This window comes from Vanacampus margaritifer, chromosome 6 (assembly GCF_051991255.1).
Source record: "Vanacampus margaritifer isolate UIUO_Vmar chromosome 6, RoL_Vmar_1.0, whole genome shotgun sequence".
NCBI lineage: Eukaryota > Metazoa > Chordata > Actinopteri > Syngnathiformes > Syngnathidae > Vanacampus > Vanacampus margaritifer.
In genome coordinates, this window is record NC_135437.1 from 8,974,648 (window position 1) to 8,999,811 (window position 25,164).

The 25,164-nt window shown below is 38.1% G+C and overlaps 1 protein-coding gene across 2 annotated transcripts in view; it reads right to left on the bottom strand.

Moving 5' to 3' along the window:
- The window catches only part of ldlrad3 (low density lipoprotein receptor class A domain containing 3), a 59,786-nt gene that overhangs the window by 16,543 nt on the left and 18,079 nt on the right, over nucleotides 1–25,164 (bottom strand). For both annotated transcript variants that reach the window (XM_077569552.1, XM_077569553.1), the window contains exons 3-4: nucleotides 17,450–17,575; nucleotides 15,033–15,167 (exon numbers count right to left, since the gene is read on the bottom strand). In XM_077569552.1, the coding sequence (XP_077425678.1) occupies nucleotides 15,033–15,167; nucleotides 17,450–17,575 (261 nt within the window). The remainder of the gene's footprint in view (nucleotides 1–15,032; nucleotides 15,168–17,449; nucleotides 17,576–25,164) is intronic.

Genomic DNA, 25,164 nt, shown 5'->3' on the forward strand with positions numbered 1-25,164 from the left:
TAGAAATTCACTTCCATAACACTTTGTCCAAATTTACATACTATTTTTACATTCTAATAATAATGCATCAGATTTATATAGCGCTTTTCTTTCTAGAAACTCAAAGACGCTTCACAAAGGATACATTATTTGTGCACTCACACATTCCCAGTGTGGTGGCGGTAAGCTACTTAAGTAGCCACAGCTGCCCTGGGGCAGGCTGACGCAAGCGAGGCTGCCAGTGTGCGTCTGCGGCCCCTCCGACCACCACCAACCAAACATTCATTACTACAGGACAGTTATTTCAGTCTACTACGTACAAATAATATGATAAAAAGAATTAATATGCATACTGTTCAGCTGCACAACATAATGATTACCATAATCGTTAATGAATTTTGGTGTCAATATTTGTTACGGTAATGTATTTATTGCATCAGCCTTGTAATGACGCACACAGTTGCAGCCTGAATCAAAGAATGTGAGATTTCAGTGTGTCAATCGTCAAATATTTCTTTATCGATGGATGAATTTCCAATGACAAGAGTGGTCATAATCTACAAGCAAAAAAAGTGAAATTCTCGGAGAGAGGCCATCGCTTCGACAATGCAAATGTAGATTATAAACACACGTCATGGTCTTGCTTAGTGCCAAAAATAAGAACAAAACACTTCAGACTTCACCTTAAAATTGCCACTTAACACTACCTGTCTAAAACAATGCTTAAAAAAGAAGAAGAAGAAGAAGATATGATCACACTATTATGGTGTTATGGGGTTATCTCAAGACTTTTTGTTTTTGTTTTTTGGTACAGTTAAGGCAAAAACTATTTCAAAGTCAATTATGGGGAGTCTAGCCGCAGCACCGGGGTATTTGCAACAAAACAATTTCTCTAGTAATAAGACGCTGATGCTGGATAACTAGTGCAATCACTCTATTGTCTATATTGCTCATTGTTGCTGCTTTCTCTCTCTTTCCAGTTATCACAATGATCATATAAGAGGAAAATAAGCGTTCAGTACGACTGATTAAAAAAAGATATGAATATGCAATTTCCTCTAGATTAAATTTTATTTGTGTGAGGTGGATGGATTATCTTGGCAATGGTGCTCAGTTTGCTCACTACCACATATTTGACATATTTGTAAACAATATTTGAGAGAAATAGGCATTTTTCTACAAAAAAAAATAATCCTTTTGACCTTTGAGTTCAGTTCATGAAAAACAGGAGCAAAACCTAGTATTGCATTCATGGTTTTTGTTTAGGATATATGGTGGTCCCTTAAAATTGGGAACTTCTCAGTGGACAGACAACATAGAATTTACCTTAAAATTTCAAAATATGTTTTATCTAAAAGACAAAAAAAGAACCCAGAAGCCTAACAAGAAAACTGTCGAGACAAAGCGGATCAGCATAATCTAACTTCACTTGCTCCCTTACCTCCAAATTTGTATATTTCAAATAGTTTCCTTTTAAGTGTATACCTTTTCACAAGGGTATCAGTGATGATAAGCCAAAGGGGAAACTGTCTATGATTAACTGGTTATGAGAGCTTATCGCTGAAAGCAGTATTCATCAAAGGTAAGGTACGCTATGCATTTTATTCTTGCAGTAGGGGAATGAGAAATAATTATTTGACCAAATCAAAGCTGGAGTTTCAAAGGTCCACTGAGCCTTCCCATAAATAATACTTCACATTCAAGTCTTAAATACTTATAGTAAATGTGAGCATTAAGCATTAGCTTAAAAAAGCCTAGGTCCAAAGGCCAAAATGAGACCTTGATGAAGGTTTATCTACTCAAGGTACCGGGAAGCAACTTCCTAACCACACAACATAGAAACAATTATCCTTACAGGTCCTGCTAGAATAAACTCAGAGAAGAGACATTTTAGAGGAAAGGCTTCTGTCTTCAAATGTCTAAATATGTGATTCCCAACACTACTAAACATGGGTACATTTCAAATATAATTTCCATCATAAAATCCTAGCTCCCCAGTTTCTGCTCCCCTTTATTCTCCTCCTAGTAAAAAAGTAGAGCAAGACCCCAGTGCCTATTCCACCATGTAATTGCTCTCTTTCAACGATCGGCCTGGTCATGCTGGAGGAAGAGAATGAAGCCCCCGAGTCTTTTATCAACGTTAAACAACAGAAGGACACCCACCATGTTGGTTTCTGCTACTCGCATCCTCAGCTTCACAGGACAGGGATGACTGTCGAGTGGTAAGAAGTAGAGCTGTAGTAGCTGAGTAGTTTGTCATTCGTCCTTCTGGCATGAAATCACACAGAGCTAAGTGATAATTAATGTTAGGTCTGAGTGATTAATCAGTTTAATCAAAAAAAATATTTATTTTTTTAATCACATCGATTGAAAAAAATGTGATAAAAAAATGAGCCATCCTTGTTAATTTGTTTTTTGTGACACCCACATGCATGAAATGTTCTGACATTTTGCCCCAAGCTCAAAGAAGCAGCTATTATAAATACATATGGAAACAGATGGATGGATGGGACACAAACCTATTTTTGTATGATGTGCACAAAACCACACTTTTAACAAAGCTTCTATGAGGTAGATAAAATATATAAATGAAATGTGTCTGTCATCAGTCATAGCAATGTGGTCGATTCCTCTTTTTTGGTAGCCGCCATTTGGTCAGTTTTAGCCAGTTGATTACATTTGACATTCACTGCTATTCCATATCCAATGTTCCATTCTACAGTCACGTTCATTTGTTTGGTCTCTGAGAATTTGAAATTATGCACATATATTCAAGAGCCGATCTGGGAGCACAATACTCATGCATACACACATCCATATAACATTACAATGTCTTCACCACGCAAACCCCAGATGAGTTAGAATACAAACATCAAACTGTGGCACACTGCAAGCGATTCAACTTTGGACCAAGTGGATTAATGATGCAGCTTCCGACAATGCAGCATCTGTGGCCTGAGGGAGCTGCACTGATAAAATGTTGGTATAAGTCACACAGTGGAAGCTTGGGCAAGGAAGATGATGCAATTACATGTACAGTATAAGAAACATACTGTAACTTGATATATGTCCTAATTTCATATACGATATAGAACAAAGCAATTACCCAGAGTACTTACAGGTACTGCAACATATTTTTTCCTTTTTATTTTGAATAACTTTTTTTTTTATTAAGAAATGTTATTTGCTGTGTGGTGACAGTTTGAGTGTTATATTATTTACAAAAAAGTGGATTTTTCCCCCCCAGTTTCCCCACTTTAAGATCATCAAACAAATGTTAATATTCAGGCCAGTAGACAAAGACAACCCAAGCAAACATAGCATGCCTTTTTTAAATTGTGACTTTATTAAGGGAAAAACTATTCAAAGCTACTAGGCCCTGCTTAAAAAAAATACTTAAATATCATGAATTAGCTGCAGCTAATCAAATTTTTGGGAAAGCCAAATAGATTTTCACTTACCTCACTCAAGTCTGATTACACCTAGACCTGTTCAGTCAAGAAACCACTAAAATAGAACCTGTCTGGCAAAATGATGTTGGTCAAAAGATGTTAAAAAGCTGCAACAAAATGCCACAACCCAAAGCAATTCAAAAACAGATGGAAAATATGGTAATGCACAGTGAGTTATTATCCACAAACAAGGAAAACATGGAAGAAATGATGAACCTTCCAGGAGTGGCTGCGACCCCACAAAAATAAATGAATAATTAAAAAAGGGGCAAAATTGGCACAAATTAACCTAAGTACCGTGACAACTCATCCAGCAGGTCATAAAAAAATCATCGGCATCATCAAAGGTCAGACTTGAATCCAACTAAAATGCTGTGGGATGACCTTAAAAAGGTCGTTCAATCTTGAAACCTCTCCAGTGTTGCTGAATTAAAGCAATTATGATTTATGCAAAGAAGAGTGGGCCAACATTTCCTCCAACAAGATGTGAAAATCTCATTGCCAGTTATAGTAAAACATTGATTTGAGTTGTTGCTGCTGAGTGGCCCAACCAATTGTTAGGTTTCGATGGGAAACATTTTTTTTTCCACACAGTTTTGCTTAATAAATAAATAAAATAATAAATTCCTTAATAAATAACATTGCCATTTGAAAATAACATTTTATGTTTACTTGGGTTCTCTTTGTCTAATATTCACATTTGTTTGATGATCTTAAAGATATATATTTATAAAAAAAAATTGTTTTTATTGTCTTCGCTGAATATAAAATAAACAGGTACTGTATTCTGACTTTTTAAAATCACAGTACAGTACTACTCGTGCACACGCACAAAAAAAAAAAAAACTCTATGTAAAGGGAAGCATAGCTCCGCATTTTGATCCAATTTCTATGAATTTCAATGGAATAAGCTTCCCAGTAATCTGCCAGGGGATGCTGTGTCTTTGTGACACTAGTAGCTATAAAGCATCACTCAAAACCTATCCCTGATCCCTCAGGAGTGAACCCACTTGCTATAGACATTCAGTCAGTGTGAGTGGTTGTGACAGAAATTGTCTTTTGCTCAGTAGGCAAAAGCAAAACAAAGAAACAGAACAGTTTATTATATGAAGGCAGAAGTGTACACTAAATCAATCATGCCTTGTGCCATTACATTACCTCATGAACAATAAATATTGTTACTAGCGCAAGTTTTTATTTGAAAGTCAAAAAATGTCCTGTATTTTAAAATGGTGTGTTAGAATGCATTGAAAAGAAAGCTTTGAACAGTATGTGATCATCTCGATCCTTTTTTGGCTATCAGTGTTTGTTAGCTTGGATTCAACATATTGCTAGCGTCAGGCCCTCAATTGGTCAGTCCACACGCGTGTGCTATTTTTCTTTTCTTATTTTAAACAAATTACTCTACCAATCCGAAGCATTAAAATGGCTTACTCTCATAGATGATGAAAAAACAAACATCCTGTACTTTGGGTCTCCTTTGGATGTAAAAGGCTTCCGCTAGTCACCAGCAATATTCATATGTCTAATCGATAAGATATTCACTTTGGTAGTTATTTCACATTAAAATCTATTTTTGAAAAACATTATTGCCGTTCAGTCACTCACTCAAATTGACTCAAAAACAGTAGTAGTCAAGGGACAAAAAATGGGAAAATGTTAGCTAAAGTGTCATGAAAGCAGGAACACTGTGCACAATAACTGTGAATCAAACTGTCTGCAGTAACCAGAACTGAGAACTACAGCACGAGAAAGCGTCGGACCGACTCACAACGTCATTGTGTTGTGGTTAGGTGAGGTTGCAAAGACACATCATGGCACAAATTCGGAATATGGAAATTAAATGCCGACACTGGCAGAAATTGCAAGGTTGACATTCCATGTTAGGAATAAACAATACAAACTGAGAAGATTTCTTTTGAGGCCAACAGAGGAGCCTCTAGTAATTACAATGAACTAGAAGCTTCAAGCTTGAAGCTTCAAAAGGGACCTTTGAATTGTAAAACCCGTTTTTTTCTTTACATTTTCATACTTTATTTGTCACGCAATCTCACTATAGTGGCGCAACTTAAATCCAGTCATCCTTATCACTCAGTTGTCTCCTGCATTTTTACCACTTGTTCATTCCCCTTTCAGCAAATGCCACATTTGTTTTGCTTCCCTTCACATTTCTTTCTCTTTCATCTATTTTCTATGATGACCCCTCCCCGATCTACCGTCTCTATCATCCTGGTCTGTGTCCACCCTTGTGATTCCGTCTTTCCACACACTGAATTCAGAAGGTTATACATTTTCCTTCAATAGCTTTGTCACTTTCCTTAATTCCTCATCTCCATCAGCTTTTCTCTCGCTCTTAATCATTCTCTGGCAATTTTTTTCTTCTATTCTATCCCTCTATCCTTTTTCACACATTTTACTTCAGCTCTTTTTCACCATCACCTTCATCAACCGCCTTCCTTTATCATTTCCCTGATGAATACACAGTATATACTCGTACATGGATGTGGAAATTTCCACATGCAGGTATGAATTATATATCGCATTTACAATTGCTACGGTCTGTCAGCAACAACTTCAGCTAAATCGTTTTGCGGGTGAATGCACACTTACAGAATTGGCATGGAGCAGAAAATAACCTGGCCCATTACAACAAGAGATGACTGACACCTAATGCATCACTTAGGTGGGCTTCTGTTTATTGCTAAATGCTGCCCATTATTAAGGTCCACTGCCCCGAAAGAAGATTCACGTGGGGATTATGTGCTATTTCATTCTGGAATAGTTAATTTACAGAACCCGGTAAATAAATATGTATTATGTTTGCTCCACAAATACTTTGCAAAGTATTTCATTATCATTGGGCTAAAACCCTAAATGATTCACACACAGAATCTGTGAGCACTATATTAGGAAAATGTATGCCAATGTTGATTATGTGTTCTTCAACACATTTGCCACTGTTATTTACATTATTAATGCATGAGCTTATTTAGAAGCCATCTCTACGAAAATGCATAAATCAGGGTGCACGCTCCCTGCTCGCCACGTTGCCAATGACGAGGTGTAATGGGGAATGGCGAGATAAATATTGCCCACGCTCGCCACATTGGCGCGGCCAATTTGGTCAAAATTGCACTGGGGGAATATTGCTATACCAGGCATAAGTGTCCATATTAAAAATAAAAAAATAAAAAATGGCCATATGTAAATTGAATACAGTTATCCCACAGTCCTGGTAGCAGCATGCTGATGCTAGCAAGCATTAGCATCATTAACCAGCAAGCCGTTCTGTCGCGACCTGAGGAAGGATGGAATATTGTGTCTGTTTCTTCACAAAACGGAACTATATTGCCCCAGAGTTGCATAAAACAAATGTGGATTAGCCCCGGGCCCGCTTACATGTTGGGAAAAAAATGAAGGATGACACGGCAGACGAACTATTTAACCAGTCCAGGACGCGCACCCTTGTCAAATCTTCGTGGTTTTGCAACATCGCCTGGCTTTGACAAGAGGAATATGCATTTTTTTAAAGTGTATAAAAGAAGGGTAATCGGACGCTTTGACGAGCAGGAAGACGGCCAGGCTCGCTGCAGGACCGGATAACGTGCACGAAGTAGAACATCACCGGTACGTGGACTGTGTTTTGTAACCGTTTCATTTTATTGTCATGTGTCGTCAAGTGCGCACATTTGCCCATAAAAACAAGCCCTGATTTATGCGACGTAATTGTCAAAGTGCGCACTCAAAGTCAATACCATTCTGACATGTCAAGGAAGCTGAAACATACTCAATTTAACACGCTAAACCTAATTTCAAAATAAAGTTAACTAAATACAGTAATACATTGATGGCAATGCAAATAGCTTTTGTACACTTTTACTTTGAAGTTCGCCCACGTCGTGGCATGATGGCTAACTTAACTTCCCTTTTAGACGTTTCTATCATCGTAGTTGATTGAAATTGTTGTTGCAACCAACATCAACACAAGACTATCCCGAACTCACGTTCAATCACTAATTTAGGACGCTTAAGAAACTGCTAATTAATTATGCCACCCTTGTATATGGCAGAAGTCTCCGACGTAAGTGGCTAGCGGCTACCTGTTAGCATGACCAACGTGTCTGGCTGCTGGCTGGTAAGGTGATGAAAAGATTATTTGACGGTAGTGCGACCGTGGAGCCAACTTCAGCGTCAAGCTGGACGGTAAGTTGGACAGCTGGTATCTGGCTTACTTGAATTCTTTTTTGATATTCTGGACCAAGGCTACTTTGTAATTCACTCTCCACTTTTAAAGGAAGGGAATGTGCCTTAAATTGCACATTGAGGTATTTTCATTATAAAAAAACAACAACAAAAACAGAACTTTGTCTTTATTTATTTTATCAAATTTTTGCCCAGGAACACACACAACTTTAAGCCAATAATACCTTGTTATTTTACACCTGAACCATGTAAAAATAAGAATGTGTCTGCCTCATATTGCACTTAAAATTGTATTCCTAAATCCTAAATAGCTATAATAGACATTTTGAATTTATTTTTTTTAATGTAATGGGAAAAGGCGTTTTACAAAATAAATGAAGACAAAGTACTATTTATCTTTTTTTTTTCTGATCTGAAAAATTATCCGATCCGTCACTCAAATCCGTGATCCGATCTGAACCGGGACTTTTGTGATCCGTTGCACCACTAGATCATTCACACCAGACTCAAAGAGAACTTTTGCCTTGTGTTATTTTCAGAAGTTTAATTGTGGGAGTTGTGTACACAACAAACGTGAATAACACTATTCACACCGACCTGCAATAACACCTGATAACGTTGTAGTATTTGTACAAGTCTAGGGCACCGTCATACAGATGTGAAAGTGCGATATAAATACAGTTCAGTTGAGAGTTTAGCATGCAGCAACAACATTTTCCAGTCAAAGCACGATATTCTAAAATAAAATAAAAAAGTTGGTGTTCCGGATGGAGTGGAAGAGAGCTTTAAGATATCGTTACAATTGCACCCTTTTCACTGTGATTCTCCTTGCTGCTGTCACTCAGCCAGTGTTTAGCAATGGGCCAAAAAGAGAGCCAAGCATCCATGTAGGAGAAAAGCTTGCAATATCTTTTATTGGCAGTCTTTGAACGCACGTCATGTGTGCGAAGCAAAAAGTGAAGCTTTTTTCTTTCCCTCTCGATAGCAGTGTTTATCGTGGGGAACAGTTTCAGACCCATCCGCAATAGTTGAAAATCTGTGGTATAGAGATATCACATACATTTTTTTTCAATAGGTTTACAGCTTCCACACACACTTCAAACACTTTCAACTTCTTAAAATGAACTATTTTTAAAGACGTGCCTGAACACATAAAAATGCAAGGATAAATTGTAAAGAAAAGAAAATATTGTATTGATTGTTGTGTCTCATACAAATGCTGATGATTTGGGAGGGTTAACTGCTGATTTTTGTTGGCATCGCTTATTGGCGGTTTATCCACACTTATTCAAGAATTGTTTTGAGGCAAAAAAAACAACAACCCCAAAACAAAAACAAGATAATCATTGCATTTATAATGGGCATCAGTTACACAGAGATTTTCGCCATTGGTGTGCCTTTAAGAGCCGCATTAGTGTAATGATGGTGTCAGTCCCCATGACTCGGCTGCAAACACACATGCACAATGACGTGCAAACACGCATACAACTAAAAGCCCACTCTCCTCGTGCAGCGCTAACCAAAAGCAACAGAGGAGCTTTTGTTCACAGTGGAATTCCTCAAGCAGTCTGTTGATGCCTGTCGTCACTTGACCAACCATCACCATGGCGACTGCATAGGTTGCGGAAGGAAAGGTTGTTGATTTACACAGACTTGACAAGTGACAGTTGAGTAGAACTGTTCCAAAGATGTGGGGTGATTCATGTGGACCTATTACACTTTGGTGTGGCCACAAACTATTCCAGCTATGACTTTAAGAACAAGCGCTCTAAAAAGATTACATTTGCAGCATTGGTTAGTCGGAGATTTAAAAGGAAGAAAATTGCACCTTTGTATTCCAACAGTGACACAAATGGCAAAACTATATACAGTATATAATTTTGGATTACAATCCATATGGAAGTAATGTGGCCATCTTTCCTGTTCTGCAGATTCTATCAACACAGATTTGCAAACACGCTTTTCAAACCTTTTCAAGATTTTAAATCCGTTGGCAGTGGTGACGTGTGACCTCCTGCAGTAGTTAGCTCACACCAGACATTGGACTCCCACACCTCAGTCGACAGCCATTACATTCCCCTCCACCATTTCACACTCCCTCCCACATCTTTTCACTGTGCCAGCTCCAAAGAGTGCTGCTGATGAAGGACATTACTTGACCATTCCAGCACAACATGATTCTCCTCTACAAAAACTGCACAATTAACATTTTAATCTAATGCACCTATATTATTTGGAGCTGTACTCTGGTAGCATTCAGTGTGGGGGGAATGGCAGCATGAGATGCTATTATCAAGTTAAGGGATGCCATGAGTGAATAAAGTCTAGAGGTCGTTGAATTACTCTGACATTCTTTCCATATATCAGACTAACAACATATCAATGTCTAATTTACGGTCAGTGGTAATGAAGAGGTTGGAAATACTTCATGTTGTTAGCTGACATTCAGTGTATATACAGTCCCATTTCAATTTGCTTCGTCAAATGGCCGAGGTGTATGGATGGATTGTTGCAATCACGGTGCTTATGCAAAACAGCAGATAGATACAAGATACAGGTTGCGTATAGCTCTTAAGCCGCAGTCAAACAGAGCTTGAGATGAGCATTTCTCACCGTCCATATAAAGTCAATACAGTATACGCGTATAGGGTGCAGAAGACGAATTGGACATGACGTAAGTGGACCGATCACTCGCAAATTCACTTATTTACCCATTCACTAGCATTTGTAGTAAGATAGCAATTAGCATTAGCCAACGTTTTAGCACAACCACTGGCTACCTGATTGGCTAGCGATGTTATGTACAAATTTTATATTTCTATCGGAAAAGAAGAAAGAGCCCCTCCTCTTTTCTGTGTGAAGCATGCCCCCACCCCAGTATTTACATTAAGAATAAACGGCCGTGATACGCGCATGGTGAAGATATATTTCGTGTCAGTCTGAACGTAGCATTAAGGCCTAGATACACTATTCCGACGTTGGGAGTCGGACAGCGTTGGGCCGACGGAATGCAGCGTCTGATCAGTGTATAAATTACTGTTGTAAAGTCGGATAGAGTTGTAATTCGTCGTGGGGTTACAGCAAATTCGACATGTTGAATCGACGTCGGGGCGTTTGATCACTGTGATTGGCTGTTAGCTAGCGAATCAGCGCACGATGCAAGAAGAGGAAGTGACGAACGCGGATAAACAGTACAGATGGAAAGCCTGGACCATTTTTTCCCCCTCGCTCATTTTGCGCATTGTCACCCTGCTGTACCCTCCGAATTTGAATGTACAATGTCTGTCTGGACAGAAGATCGGGAAGATGACTTTGTCTCTTTGGTTCAAGAGAGACCGGCATTGTATGATGACTATGGCATGACATGGGGACGCAACTGGATATAGCAAGTAGGATTTACTTTGATATACTATATACGCCGGAGGATTTGAGTGATTTGATCTCTCAGTTGGAGTGCTTATACACATCAGGGGGTTATGACTGATAATGATGTTGCTGTAATGGAAGTGGTGATAACAGCTAAAACACAAAAAATTTAATGTACAGAAACAAGTTCAAGTAAGCAAAACTGTTCCCTTCCTGACACTTCCTTTTCATATTTGTGTCACTGCTAAGTGGTTGGCCTTATTTATAGCAAAACAATCCATGTCATGGGTGATGTCAGCTGCCAATATTTTGACATGAAACTCATGCAGCAGAATGAATCTAATTGTCAGCCTGTCAGCACTGCAGCTTCTTCTCGTTCCCTCTGACACTTTCTCTGAGAATCAACAGCCTAACACTTACAGCAATTATGCTGACGTTAGTGAAATGTATTAAACAGTCCAGGGTGTAGTTCACCTTTTACCCAAACTCAGCTGGAATAGGTTCTAGCTCACCTGCGACATTGAAAGGGATGGGTGCTTCCCAGACCATCTATTTAGCACAAGGCAATACAAGGCTATGTGCCTTAAAAATTTACGAACAACTAATTAGGACAGATTTGACACGTTGCATGATTTACTGGGTATTATGCAAACAAAGGCTTCCTTAAAATCTGATCAAGCAGGAAACTTATGATGCCCTAATTCAATGTTCAATGGATTTTTATTGAAATCAGAGGAAGGGGGTTGGGGGGTGCTATGGCACAGTATCACAAGCACTCTAAAAGACTGAGCGGGACAAATTCATGTTTACTGCAGTGTATGCACCAGAACCATTCTGTTACTTAAATAAATATGAATACAAATACAGCATTTACCACTATATTTAGTCAATGCTCAATCTCCTCCTCCATTGGCAATATTTACTTATTTTAATTTTTTTTTTAATTTGTGCCATGTGTTTAGATTGTATGTGATTTGTATGTGTTTGTGTTGTCTGCAGTCACCGGTGTGTATACAGTATATCACTCATCCATATAATTCAGTAAGTGCAAGTTAATGTGTTGGGTTAGGCTATATCCAACCTGTTAGTATATGCTGCAGTCACATTGGCAGATATCCAATTATATTGGATTTTTATCCACAAAAGGCCTGACTCTGAGGATATAAGATTGTGTGCGGTAATTTTTGTTTTTGCCACCATGACATACTGTACATCCAGTTTGTGCCACTTGTAGGTCTTTTTTTTTTTAAAATTGTGTCACTTTCAACAACTGAAGACTGTTACGTGAGAAAATGCATGATTCTCAAATCATATTTCTAATTGAAAACAGGTGCTTGGGAGTTTGTCATATGTTAAATCTTGGGCCCTCTGATCTTTGTTCACACTCTGTTACTGCTGCTCCTTTCTGTTCAACGTCACTTTAAAAGGCAGCCAAGATGAAGACTCCTTGAATAATAATTATTTTTAAACTTCCTTACTCTAAATATTTTTAAAGTTTGCTGTCTAATGTTTTAACATTACCAATGTATGTTTTTTTTTTTTTTACATTTTGTTTTCTTGCTTTGTTAACTATGTTTGTCGATGCGTATTTCCTTGTGTGAAGCACATTGAGTTGCCTTGTGTATGAAATGTACTATACAAATAAACTTGCTTTGCCTTGCCTTGAAATGACTTAATGTGACATTTCATCACTATTGCAATTTCCACTCAAGTCATCACACAATCTGACACATTTTTTGTACTAATATGCGTGAATTGAGACTGATGTGAACATTTTAAGGATTTTCCCCACCATTTAATATGCAGGCTAAGTGTTTAACGTGCTTGTGTTCTTCTGAACACAGCCAGGGTCCCGTGTGACCAGCAGCTCTGTTTAAACAACAATCCCTTGCAGAAGCAACTTATGCAAGCATTCAGCCTTGACGACGAAGTGAGCAGATGGGGAAAGCAAAGAAGAGAGAATATTGAAAAACTACTTTTCGTGCCATTTCTGTTTCCGGATTTTTAATGCTCAGCGTCAGGGTTTGACTTGAGACCACGGCTGTTTTCACCCTCTCAAGTTTATCACAAAATGCAGACCTTTGTCTGCCTGCTTGAGTCTTTATTTACCTCCATCTTCCTGCATTGCTAATCATCACTACATGTGATGCCCTTTGTGTTATGTTTATGAGAAGCGTTTTCATGTGGAACATTTTCAATTTCTCATCTTTGTTAGAGGCTCTTGATCCCACTCTTTCTATCTCCCTGTTCTGTGATTGCAATACTGCATTTTTGGAAGATTGCACACGGCGCTGCGCTTGTATCTTTCCGTCATTGCAAAACTAAATTACACAAAAACAGAAAGAGCATGAGTATCAGGCTGATGTGTTTGTGCCAACAAGTTCAAGACCACTCTAATAGAAAATGAAAACATTAAAGGTATAAAAGAATGGTACAGTACTGTACATAATTGTAACCTCTAGTGGGGATAGTCCTGCTGTAATCAAGTCACCTATGAGGGGCAGAGGGCTGACCACTGGCTATCATTTCCATAAATAGAAACCCCATGTGGACATAGGGCAGCAAGTAGGGTGGGGAAAACGTGGACCGAAGTAAAGGTAGAGGAAGAGAAGTGTTGAAGGAAACGCAGTGCTCAGGTGGCTTATGGCGGATATTGCATGCCTTATCTGTCACCTGCAGCTCTGTGCTCATTATAAAGTGTGTGTGTGTGCGTGTTTGTGTGACATACATGGATTCAAATTGCAGTGATGCAATAATTCACACAGCTCAAAGTAAAACTGATAATGTAAAAAAAAAGTTTCAAAGGTTAACACCAATCTGGAGATGTGGACTGTGATACGCAACTTTGCAACATCCATTTATGCAGTAGCAAAATAGCAATGCACAATCCAAGATAATCTGCTCACCAACATAGCTACTACTAATACTACAAATGGAAAGCTGTTAGCAAATGACATAAAAAAATTAATAAATCAATATTTTATGTTTGCATAACTGAACATCCCGTGAGCTCATCTTAAACGCTTTCCTGTAACTTAGCACACAATCAATGAAGTGAGAAGCTTAAAACCACCTTTCAGGAACATTAAAATATAAACCTTTTGCTGTCAATGATGCAGTTAGTGATCTGTAGTTTTTTATTCGTACTAATATCATGGGGTAAAAAAAACTAAACTAAAAAGCGAGGTCAGGAAAAAGAAGGATCTCTACGTAGGTTTGACTTCTGCTGAACAACATTGAAGATATCTCAGGGACATAATAGGGGGAGATGTAACAGGATTACAGCCCCACTGTGTCAAATAAATGCTCATTTCGCCCATCTCAGCATAAAATAAATGACTGTTATGTGCACTTTAGATGCTAGAGCGTTATTATTGAAGCCCATTAATCTATGTTATTCTTTTTTGTTCTTCTTTAATGACTTTACTCCCAATAGGAAAAAAAATAAATCCCAGTGGGAGAGAAAAACGACAAAAGGATGGTCAGGATGAGAGCGAGCAGGAAGCATCTGAACTTGCCTTGAAAGCTTGCCTAAAGTATTGACAGCCGTAGACAGCAGCTGCCTGTGTGATGTGAGGATCCTAGTAGTATCTGACAGACAACATTTTGTGTACGAGAAGGATCACATTGATATTGCTGATACAAATATACTGGACAGTACACTGAGCGGACTTTACAAAGATGATAATATTCCCTCTGTCAGTGCCAAAACTCAGTCAAAACTGAATATAATTGTCTTTTGAAAGGGGAAAATAATTGATTCAATTCTTGTATTAGACGCTTTGTTTGAACTTGCAGCTACTTTTTGACTGGTGCTAGTCAAAGATGTCCTGGTGGCGCACTTAAGATCAAGAAAGTTGTTGCTTTTGGTACAACAAGCTGTTTTTCGAAAACTACACAGAAAAAGAAAAGCCTTCTCTGTGTAAATCTTGGGAAACATTGAATGAATAGAAAGACAGAAAATATGTGTGTTGCTAAGAGCCTCTAAACTGGACTTATGGTGACATGAAGTTATCAGCGAGCTTGTCTTACCTGCTGTACTGAGGCAGAGCTCCTCGTCACTATTATCCTGACAGTTGTCCTGGCCGTTACACAAAAAGCTGCGGTCTACACAGCGGCCGTTTCGACACTTGAAGCGGGCCTCAGAGCACACCAAGGGGTTACCTGCTGTAAATAAGAGAAGGAATACGATCTGTCAACAACCTGTGTAGACGTTTTGCTCTGACCTTTAACAACATGCTAAGGAACCTCAGCATCTTCCGCCAGTGCATTACTCAACTCACACAAGATCAAATGTACAGTATTGATAGTATGCTTAAATATATAACATTAAAAAAAACTGTCACTAACCATTGCACAAAAACTACTTCATATTTTAGCAACTGTGAGGTTCAATTATTTTATTGTCATCCAGATGCAATGATGCAATAATTCTCAAATGACACCTTGTCCAGAATGTAGCTGCTCGAGTGCAGATGACAACTAAGAGTTAATAATCATATTTATCCTGCTTTGGCTCACTGCACTTTATAAATAGGCTCAAAAATATTTTTTGTTCACCAAAACCATGTAGCTCATGCTACCTTTAAAACATTACATTCAAGGATTCACATATGTTGAAGTTGCATAACGGGAGGCCAGTTCTGGTCCTGAGGACAGTCATGCCTGCATATTTAAAAGTAAAACCTAGCGCTGCAATTCAAGGACAATTAGTCTACGCTACACACCCTCTCTTTCACCAGTTTTACTGGGTTTGTTCTGGTGGAACAGCTGCGAAAGTACCTTGGAATAACCTTTGGTGTGAATGTGGAGGATGAACTTAATTGAACTGATATAATGGAATTTTAAAATAAAATGTTTATAGAAGACATCACATACTAAGATCTGGGGAATGCCATTAAAGACAGCTCAAGTGATTTAAAACAGAACGCATAGTTAAGTCAGGTCCATTACAACTCCCCAGAAGATGTTCTGTGGTTTCCCTAATTTTGTTGTGTCTGTCATTATCTACATCATAGAATGACAATACAGGCTTTCTGTTCTTTTTTTTTCTTTTCCTTTCATCTTGTCCCGTTAAGGATTCGCCACAGCATGACATCCGTTCCATTGAAGTCTATCTTCTGCATCCTCCTCTCTATAACATTAACTGCCCTCATGTCTTTCTTCACTATATCCATCAACCTGCTCTTGCTCTCTTCACCCTCATCCTTCTACCTATTTACTCACAATTTCTCCTCTAACCGTGTCCGAACCATCAAAGTCAGCTCTCTCTAACATTTTTCTCCCAAAACATTTAAACTTGGCTGTTCCTCCGATGAGCTCATTTCCATCCTTCAACAACCTGGTGACTGCTCAAGAAAAAACTCAACATCTTTCTGTTCTGTTCTATTCTATTGAACGTGTTTATATCTATCACTTTTGAAAGCTGAGCTAGAATGCCACTGCTTTTGATGAATAAAAGCATTTTTACAAGTGATTGTATTTTTCTTCTTCATTCATTGGTAACTGGCATTAACTTTAGCCTTTTCCCCAAGAGGCTTAGAAACAATGCCAATCCCACATCAGTTGAGAAAATTCCTCAGAACTCACACTATTAAGTTCAACTCATCAAGTGCATTGCTATATCCCTCACATACAAAAAATCCCAAATTAAGTATCCCTAAAAAACAACAATTCAGAAAATGTAGTTGTTGTTCTGTGCTATCTCTTGTTCAGATACATTTTTGCAGAAACAAATTGAGGTCAGTGTTTCAGGATTTACAAGTGAAACTGAATTACATAAATGCCTCAAAATCCTTTGATCTGAAGCACTTTTCACTAATACTGTCTTTCACCCTCACCTTCACACACGGTTGGTGGTGCCTACACTACAAGGTGCCAACCTGCTAATTAGAAGAAATTAGCCGCTCCATTTCTACTTCAAGGACACTGCGACTTTCACGGAGGCATGTTTTCAACTGGTAACAGTTCCACTAATGAGACAGACACTCTAAAACAATCAAAATCAAGCTTTCCTGTTTTGTTTTTTAAATAAATAAACATTGACACAAATACTGAATGTCTTTAAATGTGTAAAAATTTAGCACAGACGATAGCATAGTCAATTTCATATAGATTAAAAAAAAGAGATTAAAAACAGTTTATATGATTTTTGTTAATTCTTTGATATTTTATAGCAATAACCAGAAAATTGCAGCGTCCTCTTGAACGTGATGCAGATATGCTAACACTCTCGATAGATATCATGAGAATCAGAATTTTTCCAGTTGACCAGAATACATTAATGCTAAATAATTTACATTTTTAAAGTACAATGTGAAGTACAGTACGAATGAACAATATTTTTGTAGCACAAAATGTCATGATGGGATGACTACTGCTGGACCTAGTAATAACCATAGCCTCAGACATGTGCCACTTGTTTTGCATGTTTGTTGTGGCACACTTACTGCAGTTTTCTTCATCACTCCCATCAGGGCAATCGCTGAAGCCATTACACTGGAAACGTCCAATGATGCAGTGGACCCCATTGGCACAGGCAAAGAAAGTAGGTGCACACTTCGACTTGACTTTAGCTGAAGAGTAAATGGTGGAAGGAAACAAAGTAAAATCATTAGTCTCCTAGCTGGGGGGGATCAACCAACAATACATGCATTGATTGAACTCATGCGCATTCTGGGTAAGAATCAATTGCTGTAAGATCCAAATGACAGTCATACCTCTGTTTGAACATGACAAACCATATTTGTCTGACACATGCTTTTTAAAATGACTCAAGTGAGTCAATTCAACATACTGCAGAAATTAACCGTGATGATTAACTATGGTGCCAATGTTCCATTTCAATAAGAATACATCGATAAGGCAACTGACCACAATACATTGTTAGACCACAGATACAATGCTGTGAAAAAGTATTTGCCCTCTTCTCAAATTCTTACCATTTTGCACAGCTTTCTCGCTTTAATGTTTAAGATCATCAAACAAGTATAACTAATAGTAACTAATACTACTAGTAGAAAAAAAGTGCAGTTTTAGATGGTCATTTATTTATTAGGAGAAGAAAATACTATTCTAAACTATATGGCCCTTTCTGAAAAAGTACTTCCTCCTCTTGTTAAATCACGGCTAATGACATTTTTTTTTGGGGGGATAAGTTCATTTTCACTGACCACACCCAAGTTTGATTACCTCCAGGCTTGTTCAATCAAGAAATAATTTAAATATAGCCTGTCTGACAAAGTCAAGTCAACCAAAAGCTCTCAAAGGCCCACAACAAAATGCCACGGGCCAAAGAAATTCAGAACAGTCATTGACATGTATCAGGCTGGAAAGAGTTACAAAGCCATTCCTAAAGCTTTAGGACTCCAGCAAATCCCGTCGAGTGCCATTAGCCACAAATGGAGAAAACATGGAGCAGTGAGTACTTCCAAGACTTTCTCAAATTTGATATGTATGATAGTGTATGTAAATACAGGTTCTTTAAGCATTCTCTTATGATGGGGATCAATTAAAAACTATTATCCGTACAAGGAACGTTACGAAAAATGTAAATAAAACAAAATCTGCACCCTCCTTAAAGTATGATGAGGGAAGTAGCACATCTGAACACAGCAATGCAGCAACGACGGGAGTGGAAAACAAATACAGGGCAAAGACAAAGGCAGCAGGCCTTATCTCCTAGGACAGGCTGGATCAATTTCAGATGTCCTCCTGACCAAACTCAAACAAACAGATCTGATATGAGTAGTATGAAAACAAACTTGTTTTCATGTATTTAAAATCCTTATTCAACTTCTATCTTTAATAACTACTAATCATAAATATAAATGTACCGCTTATGTTTATGTTTATGCTTTCATGAGCTAAAATCAAATATCTAAGACTTTTTCTATGTACACAAAACACCTATTTCTCGCAAATAATGTTGACTCATTTAATCTAATGTAAAAACATCTAATCTCGTGTAAATACTTGTTAGTGAGCACTCCTTTGTCGATTAGACAATATCATTGCGCAGTGATTGTTGCACAGGTGTGTTATAGGCTGCCCACAATATAAGATCTTAAAAGTGAAATTTTACTGTATTGGGGAGGTCAGGAGGGAGTTGGGGGCGGGGCATGTCTGATGTGACCACAATTTGCCACACGCAGTGTAAACCCTCTTTTGTCAGTGGATTGTTTGTCCACTCCTCTTGAACTTGCTGAATATTGACAGGATTTGGAAACATTCAGTTATATACGCCAATTTAATGCATTCCAAATGCTCAATGGTAGACATGTCCATTGAATATGCTGGCCATGGAAGAACTGTAATGTTTTGAGCTTCCAGGAATGGACTTCATGCACGCATCAATTCTGCGTTCAGTGGCAAGGTAGCATAGTGAAATAAAAAACATGTTCAAATTCAATAGCGGGCACAATTTTGGCTATAACCTCATCTTTGAAAAGTAAAAACTTTTTATGCCATTTGACTGAAAAATACTAGTGCAGAATTAATAAATGTACCTGTGACACAACACAACTATTACACATTTAACGACAGAGGTTATGTTTCAGTCAGATGGAGTCCCAGTCGATGCTCAACGTTGCCAAACTTATGATCCATTGTGTAGATTCCTGCAAAAAGCGGCTGTGCATTATCATGATGACAACGTGAGGTGACGGTTGTGGATGAATGACTCAACAATGGACCTCAGGGTCTCGTCACGGTATCTTCGTACTTTCAAAATATCATCAGTATAAAATGCATCTGTGTTTGTTGCCGATAACATACACCTCCCAATAACATCACTCCACAGCCACCCTGGGCCACTTGATCCACAATACTGACATCAGAAAACCACTGACCCACATGATGCCATACACGCTTGTCACCCATCTGCCTGTACAGCGAAAACTGTGATTTATTTGTGAAGAGAACAACTATCCAAAGTGCCAGAAGCCATCATATATGAGAATTTGCCCACTCAAGTCAGTTACGAAGACAAACAGCAGTCAGGTCAAGAACCCAATGAGGACGACGAGCATGCAGCGCTTCCCTGAGATAAAAAAAAAAAAAAAAAAAAAAGATTGTTTATTGTAAGTTTCGGGAAAAATATATCATCTAGAAAAATATATTATCGTAACAGGCCTAGTGGTGTTAGCTTGACTACTATAATAACTCCACTTTTAGTTCAACTTCAAATGAAGATTTATTTAATTGCCCTGTGGCTGTACATTTCAACAACAGAACGCAATGCAACCCAGAGCCCCAAATAGGAATCAAAGAAGCAGCATTGCCCCCTAGCAGTTTGGCATCCAAAGGCCACTGCTCCAATTAAACAACAAATTGCATCATCCAGCGTGGGTTTTCTCCACGAACGCCAGTTACCTCCCACATTCCAAAAACATGCATGGTAGGTTGCTTGAACACTGAATTGTCCCTAGGTGGGATTCTAAGTGTGAAGGGGTGTTTGTCTATGTGTGCGGAGTTCAGGGTGTACCCTGCCTACTGCACTAAAGCGGCTGGGATAGGCTCCAGCACGAGGATAAGGGGTTCAGATAATGGATGGATGTATGGATGGAAGATTAGAAATATGACTTAGTGACAGCAACTTTTAGTGTTTTATTGCAGACTGAGAAAGACAAGACACTGACAGCTTACTTTAACTCTAATTGAGCAGTAATAAAATATTTTATTTTCTATACTAGAGAGAGACTACAACTAAATTTTGATTCTATATATCCTAGATACTAGGACATGGACTATAAAAATCCTTGAATGAGTGAAATAGTCACAACTCAAATGAGAATATTTTCAGTAAACAACAATGTTGTGGACTGAGTTATAGGCTCTTTCAAGTGGCACACGTATATTTGGCAAAGCAGGAGGGATAGGTAGAGCAACAGCAAGTGGAGCGCCCATCTCCAAGATGAAAAGTAATCCGCAGAACAAGGGAGGCAGCTGGGCTTGAGTCCAATCTGTCTTTATGTACTCTGGGAAGCCTTTGTTTACCTGGACAGCACACCCATAACCACCCAAAGCTCATTAGGCATTGTATATCATGCCCATTGCACTCCAGGGAGGAAAGATACATGGCTCTCATCTGTATGGAAAAATAACAGGGTTGAACACATAATTTGCCTGCATACAAAGTTTTACATCATTTTGTGATTGTATTCTCCCAAAAGACAACATTATGTTGCATTTTGCAAAACAGATTTTCTTAGTAGAGACAGCTCTGTGATTGCTGCGAGATCCCTCATTCACTTCCTGTCTCATCTACATCCTCATTACCACTTCTGCTGCTGGCAAGATTTATCTGACCCAGTGTTTGTGTTCCCAATTAACTCAAAAGTCACATGAAGGGCAAGCTCATGAAGGAAAATTCGTGGGTGGAAGAGACAGCAATAGGATGGAGCTTAAGAGCTTAGAGATGCATTTGAGGATGCAAGGCCCTATATTATGTGCTGAGTGGAATTTAGAGCAAAAGGACAAATATTATTACAGCAAGCACTAAACAGTAGAAGATGTGGAAAAACAATCAGTTTAGCACTCATTTGTTAATCATGACGGTGTCCTCCTTTCATCACTTTCATCCAGCACCCTTATTTTTGACAATCTGGAAAATGTTTACAGAACATGACCGCATATTTAAATCCTCTTCTTCTCTCCTTCCTTTACCGTCTTTCATCATTTGAACTTTTAAAGCTCTGTGCCAAATGTTCTTTTTCCTCGCTCTATAGAAGCTGTTTACTATGAGAGAGCAGGGTGTTGGGCAGGTTCCAAACTTTGCTTCAGTGTGCAGCTCAAATGAATGTAAAAGAAGCCTCAGTCAAGCTGATTCCTGAGGTGAAACTATCACAAGCACAATATGTGCCAAGATTACAGTGGAACGCACAGTTGGAGGAGATCGTTTTATAGTGGAACTTGCACTTGCAAACACATATTTATCCATGTTACCATTTTCTATGGAGTCTATCCCAACAAACTTAGGTTTAGAGAAAGAGTACATTGTGAAGATCACCAGTCAAACACGAGACATTGAGACAGAGAATCATCAGGATGCATATATCTCCAATAAAATAAGATTTTATATATTTATCTCAATACATGGACGGTTTGATTTTAAAGTGAAATGATTCGATTCAGTTCAAGTCAGTGGGATTACGATTCGATTCATCACGGTAAGACTCCATTCAAGAGGGTATGATGCAAATTGTTTTTGTCATTTTACAGACATGTGAATGAATTCAACATCACTACTGGAAATGTGGAATTTTATTCAAAAATATATATCTCCAATAAAAGCTGATTTGATATGTATAAAGTGGAACGATTCGATTCAGTTAAATTTGATGCACTCACATCTTTTTGTTTTTGTTTCACCTCTAATCATCATCAAATTACATACATCTATCTTCATTTAACCCAACAGACATGTTTTTTGGACTGTGGGAGAGCCACTGGCTACAAAAGCATGATAACAAAAACAGGCCGACTCAACATGAAAATAATCAAGAGATAATTGAACTTAGATGCTATTGGGCAGCAACAACCTGTGTTGCCCCGTGTAGCCTATACACGCTTATACCCTCTTACTTTCTGTTTGTACCGTGTATCGTATATAGATGCATGGCACGCAGACTCTTCCACAAGCCAATATATTGAGCAACATCGTTATTCTATGTTAAAATCAAAAGAATCAATAAGTTAATACATTTTTTTAAAATTAATGTTCCTTTTCAGTTCCCACTAAACGATACAAAACCAGGTCAGGCAGTGTATCAACTCAAGCTGACATAAACAACAACATAATTTTTTGTCTGCTCCTGTGCCTTCTCCTCCTACATACTTCAGAATTCATGTCAGGTGGAATCTGCTAGCGTACTTGCGTACTTTGTGTTTTGCCCTTCCCCAGTATGCACCTCTATGCCCTTCTTCTCCTCTTTCTTTCCTCACCTCTCCAGAGAGAAGAATAACTTGTTTGGCACAGGTAGGCTTGGTCGTGGTGGGCATGCATGATTGATGCGGGGGGAGAGGCATGCTACGGAGAGGCTAACACAAAAGAGCACAGAGGTAGAGTAAAACAGGATTTCAAAGATTTCTCTGACTTTGCTGAACACTAGTGAAGGTGGAAAATCAATCAATAAGGTATCTGACTCACGGTGTTAGCAAGAAGGTCAGGATTATTTTCAGACTGGAGGTTTAAAAGAATACCAACATATCAGTGTGTTGAATAACTACAAAATAATGTATCCATGTGCCTTACACTGTAAACCCACACTTTATTAACACTTAAAAATGCAAGTACAAAGTTTGTAAATTTGGTAAAATATTGCTTAGGCTTGTTAGGTCACAAACACAAACACATTTGATTTATTGAGAGAAAACAAGGGTAATGGATAACACAAAACTACTGCTCACTACAGTGTACTAATCCCTCTGTGTTTACAGTACGGTAAACAATCCTTTTTTTCCCCCCAAAACGAGCAAACTTAACTTACCAAACACTTAACAAATAGTTTTAAGTCAACAAGTTGTGCGTAAGCACACCGCAACGTCATAAAGTCACGTTATTTGTTGTTGCAAACTGCAAAATAAGCACAATATTCACCCATTCATGATTATAGTTGAGGTAGCATGCACAGATAGCTTCCTCCGAGTGTAGCAAAACAATCTGAACGCTAGGTGCGGTGATTGACACCTCATTTGAGCCAATACACAAAGCCTTTTTGTCAGTCATGGGGTTGCAATCGCCAATGAGCAGCATGTGTGTAAAAGGTCCTCTCTCGTACGAAGCTTGAGCCATTTTCACAGAAGCAGTCCCCTTCACTCCCGGCTGTTTTACTGGATTTTAACAGATTTTGCAAGGACCACAGAGTATTGTGTTCTATTGCTATAAAAACATGGAACCTTTGAAAATAACTATTAAAGTCTCTTCTTTCATCAGGAAAAAAAAGTATATTTCTATCTGTTTCCGTTGTGCAGCAATTAGCATTACAATATAGCTAAGTTTAATTAGTATTCACAAATCTATTAAGAATTGTGAGTAATTGAGTTTTTTTTTCCCAGCGTGGCCATGGTTGACCTCCTTTGCTCTGCACCCACCTGCTGGCCGTTTGTGTAATAACAACAATTTCTTCAACCGTTCTTTGCAGTTGAGAGGCTGCATCAAAGCCTTCTGTATGCTCTAGCATAAAAAGATGTATAAATATGTTTTGGGGACACTTAAAATATTTAAAATAGAACGTATTTATACGTTTTTGGAAGCAAATGAGTTAAATGCACTTACACATGACCACTTTTAAATAGACTTCATATTGGCATTAGGGCTTATTTTATTAGTTGTTGTGTATAAGTATGTCATTTTTGATGGTTTATGTTTTTATGATGTAGTGCCGAAGGCAAGGATGCTGCTGAAATAAGTTTCATTGTGTACACAATGACAAATAAAGTTATATTCTATTCTATTTTGTTCTATTCTATGAGGAGATGGTTTAGATAAAAAAAAAAAACATTTTTGGCAAAAAAATGACATTTATTTTAAGAGGGTGACGAAATACTGGACTGCCAGGGTGGTTGCTTTTTGAAGCACAACAGCGTGTGCGTAACCACAGCAACGTCATACAGCATCATAAAGCGTCAGATTCTTTGAAGTGTATTCATGGCAAAATACGGGAATAGACACACATAAAAAAACATTTTTTTTTGTATTCAAACTTCTATTACTAAGAACAGATTCTCTGTTGGAGAAAAAAATATATATCAAAGTGTTATCTTTAAAAAAAAGACCCAAACTATGCTGAAACTCCAAATGGTTCAAGAACAGCTTCAAATGTACTTTGGGTGTACCTTATTTTAAGGCAGTCAGCAAAAATGATAGGTTTAGTTAGGTTAAGTATTTCAACACCCTCTGTAAAGAACTGGCTTGCTATTGATAACAGTTCAGCAGATATTTTAATATATTTTGTTGAAGTCAGAATGTCCACAAAATGTTATTACTGCAGAGAGCAATAACACAACACTTTGTAATCCAATAAAGTGAATTCAATTTGCACCTCACCGCTGTGATGCACTGGAGTATCAATAAACACTGTGTAAAAAAATAAATAAAAATAAAGTAAAAAGTTACCATTCTTTGCTATGAAGTCTTAATTAATTAAATAGTAGTCTGTATGAG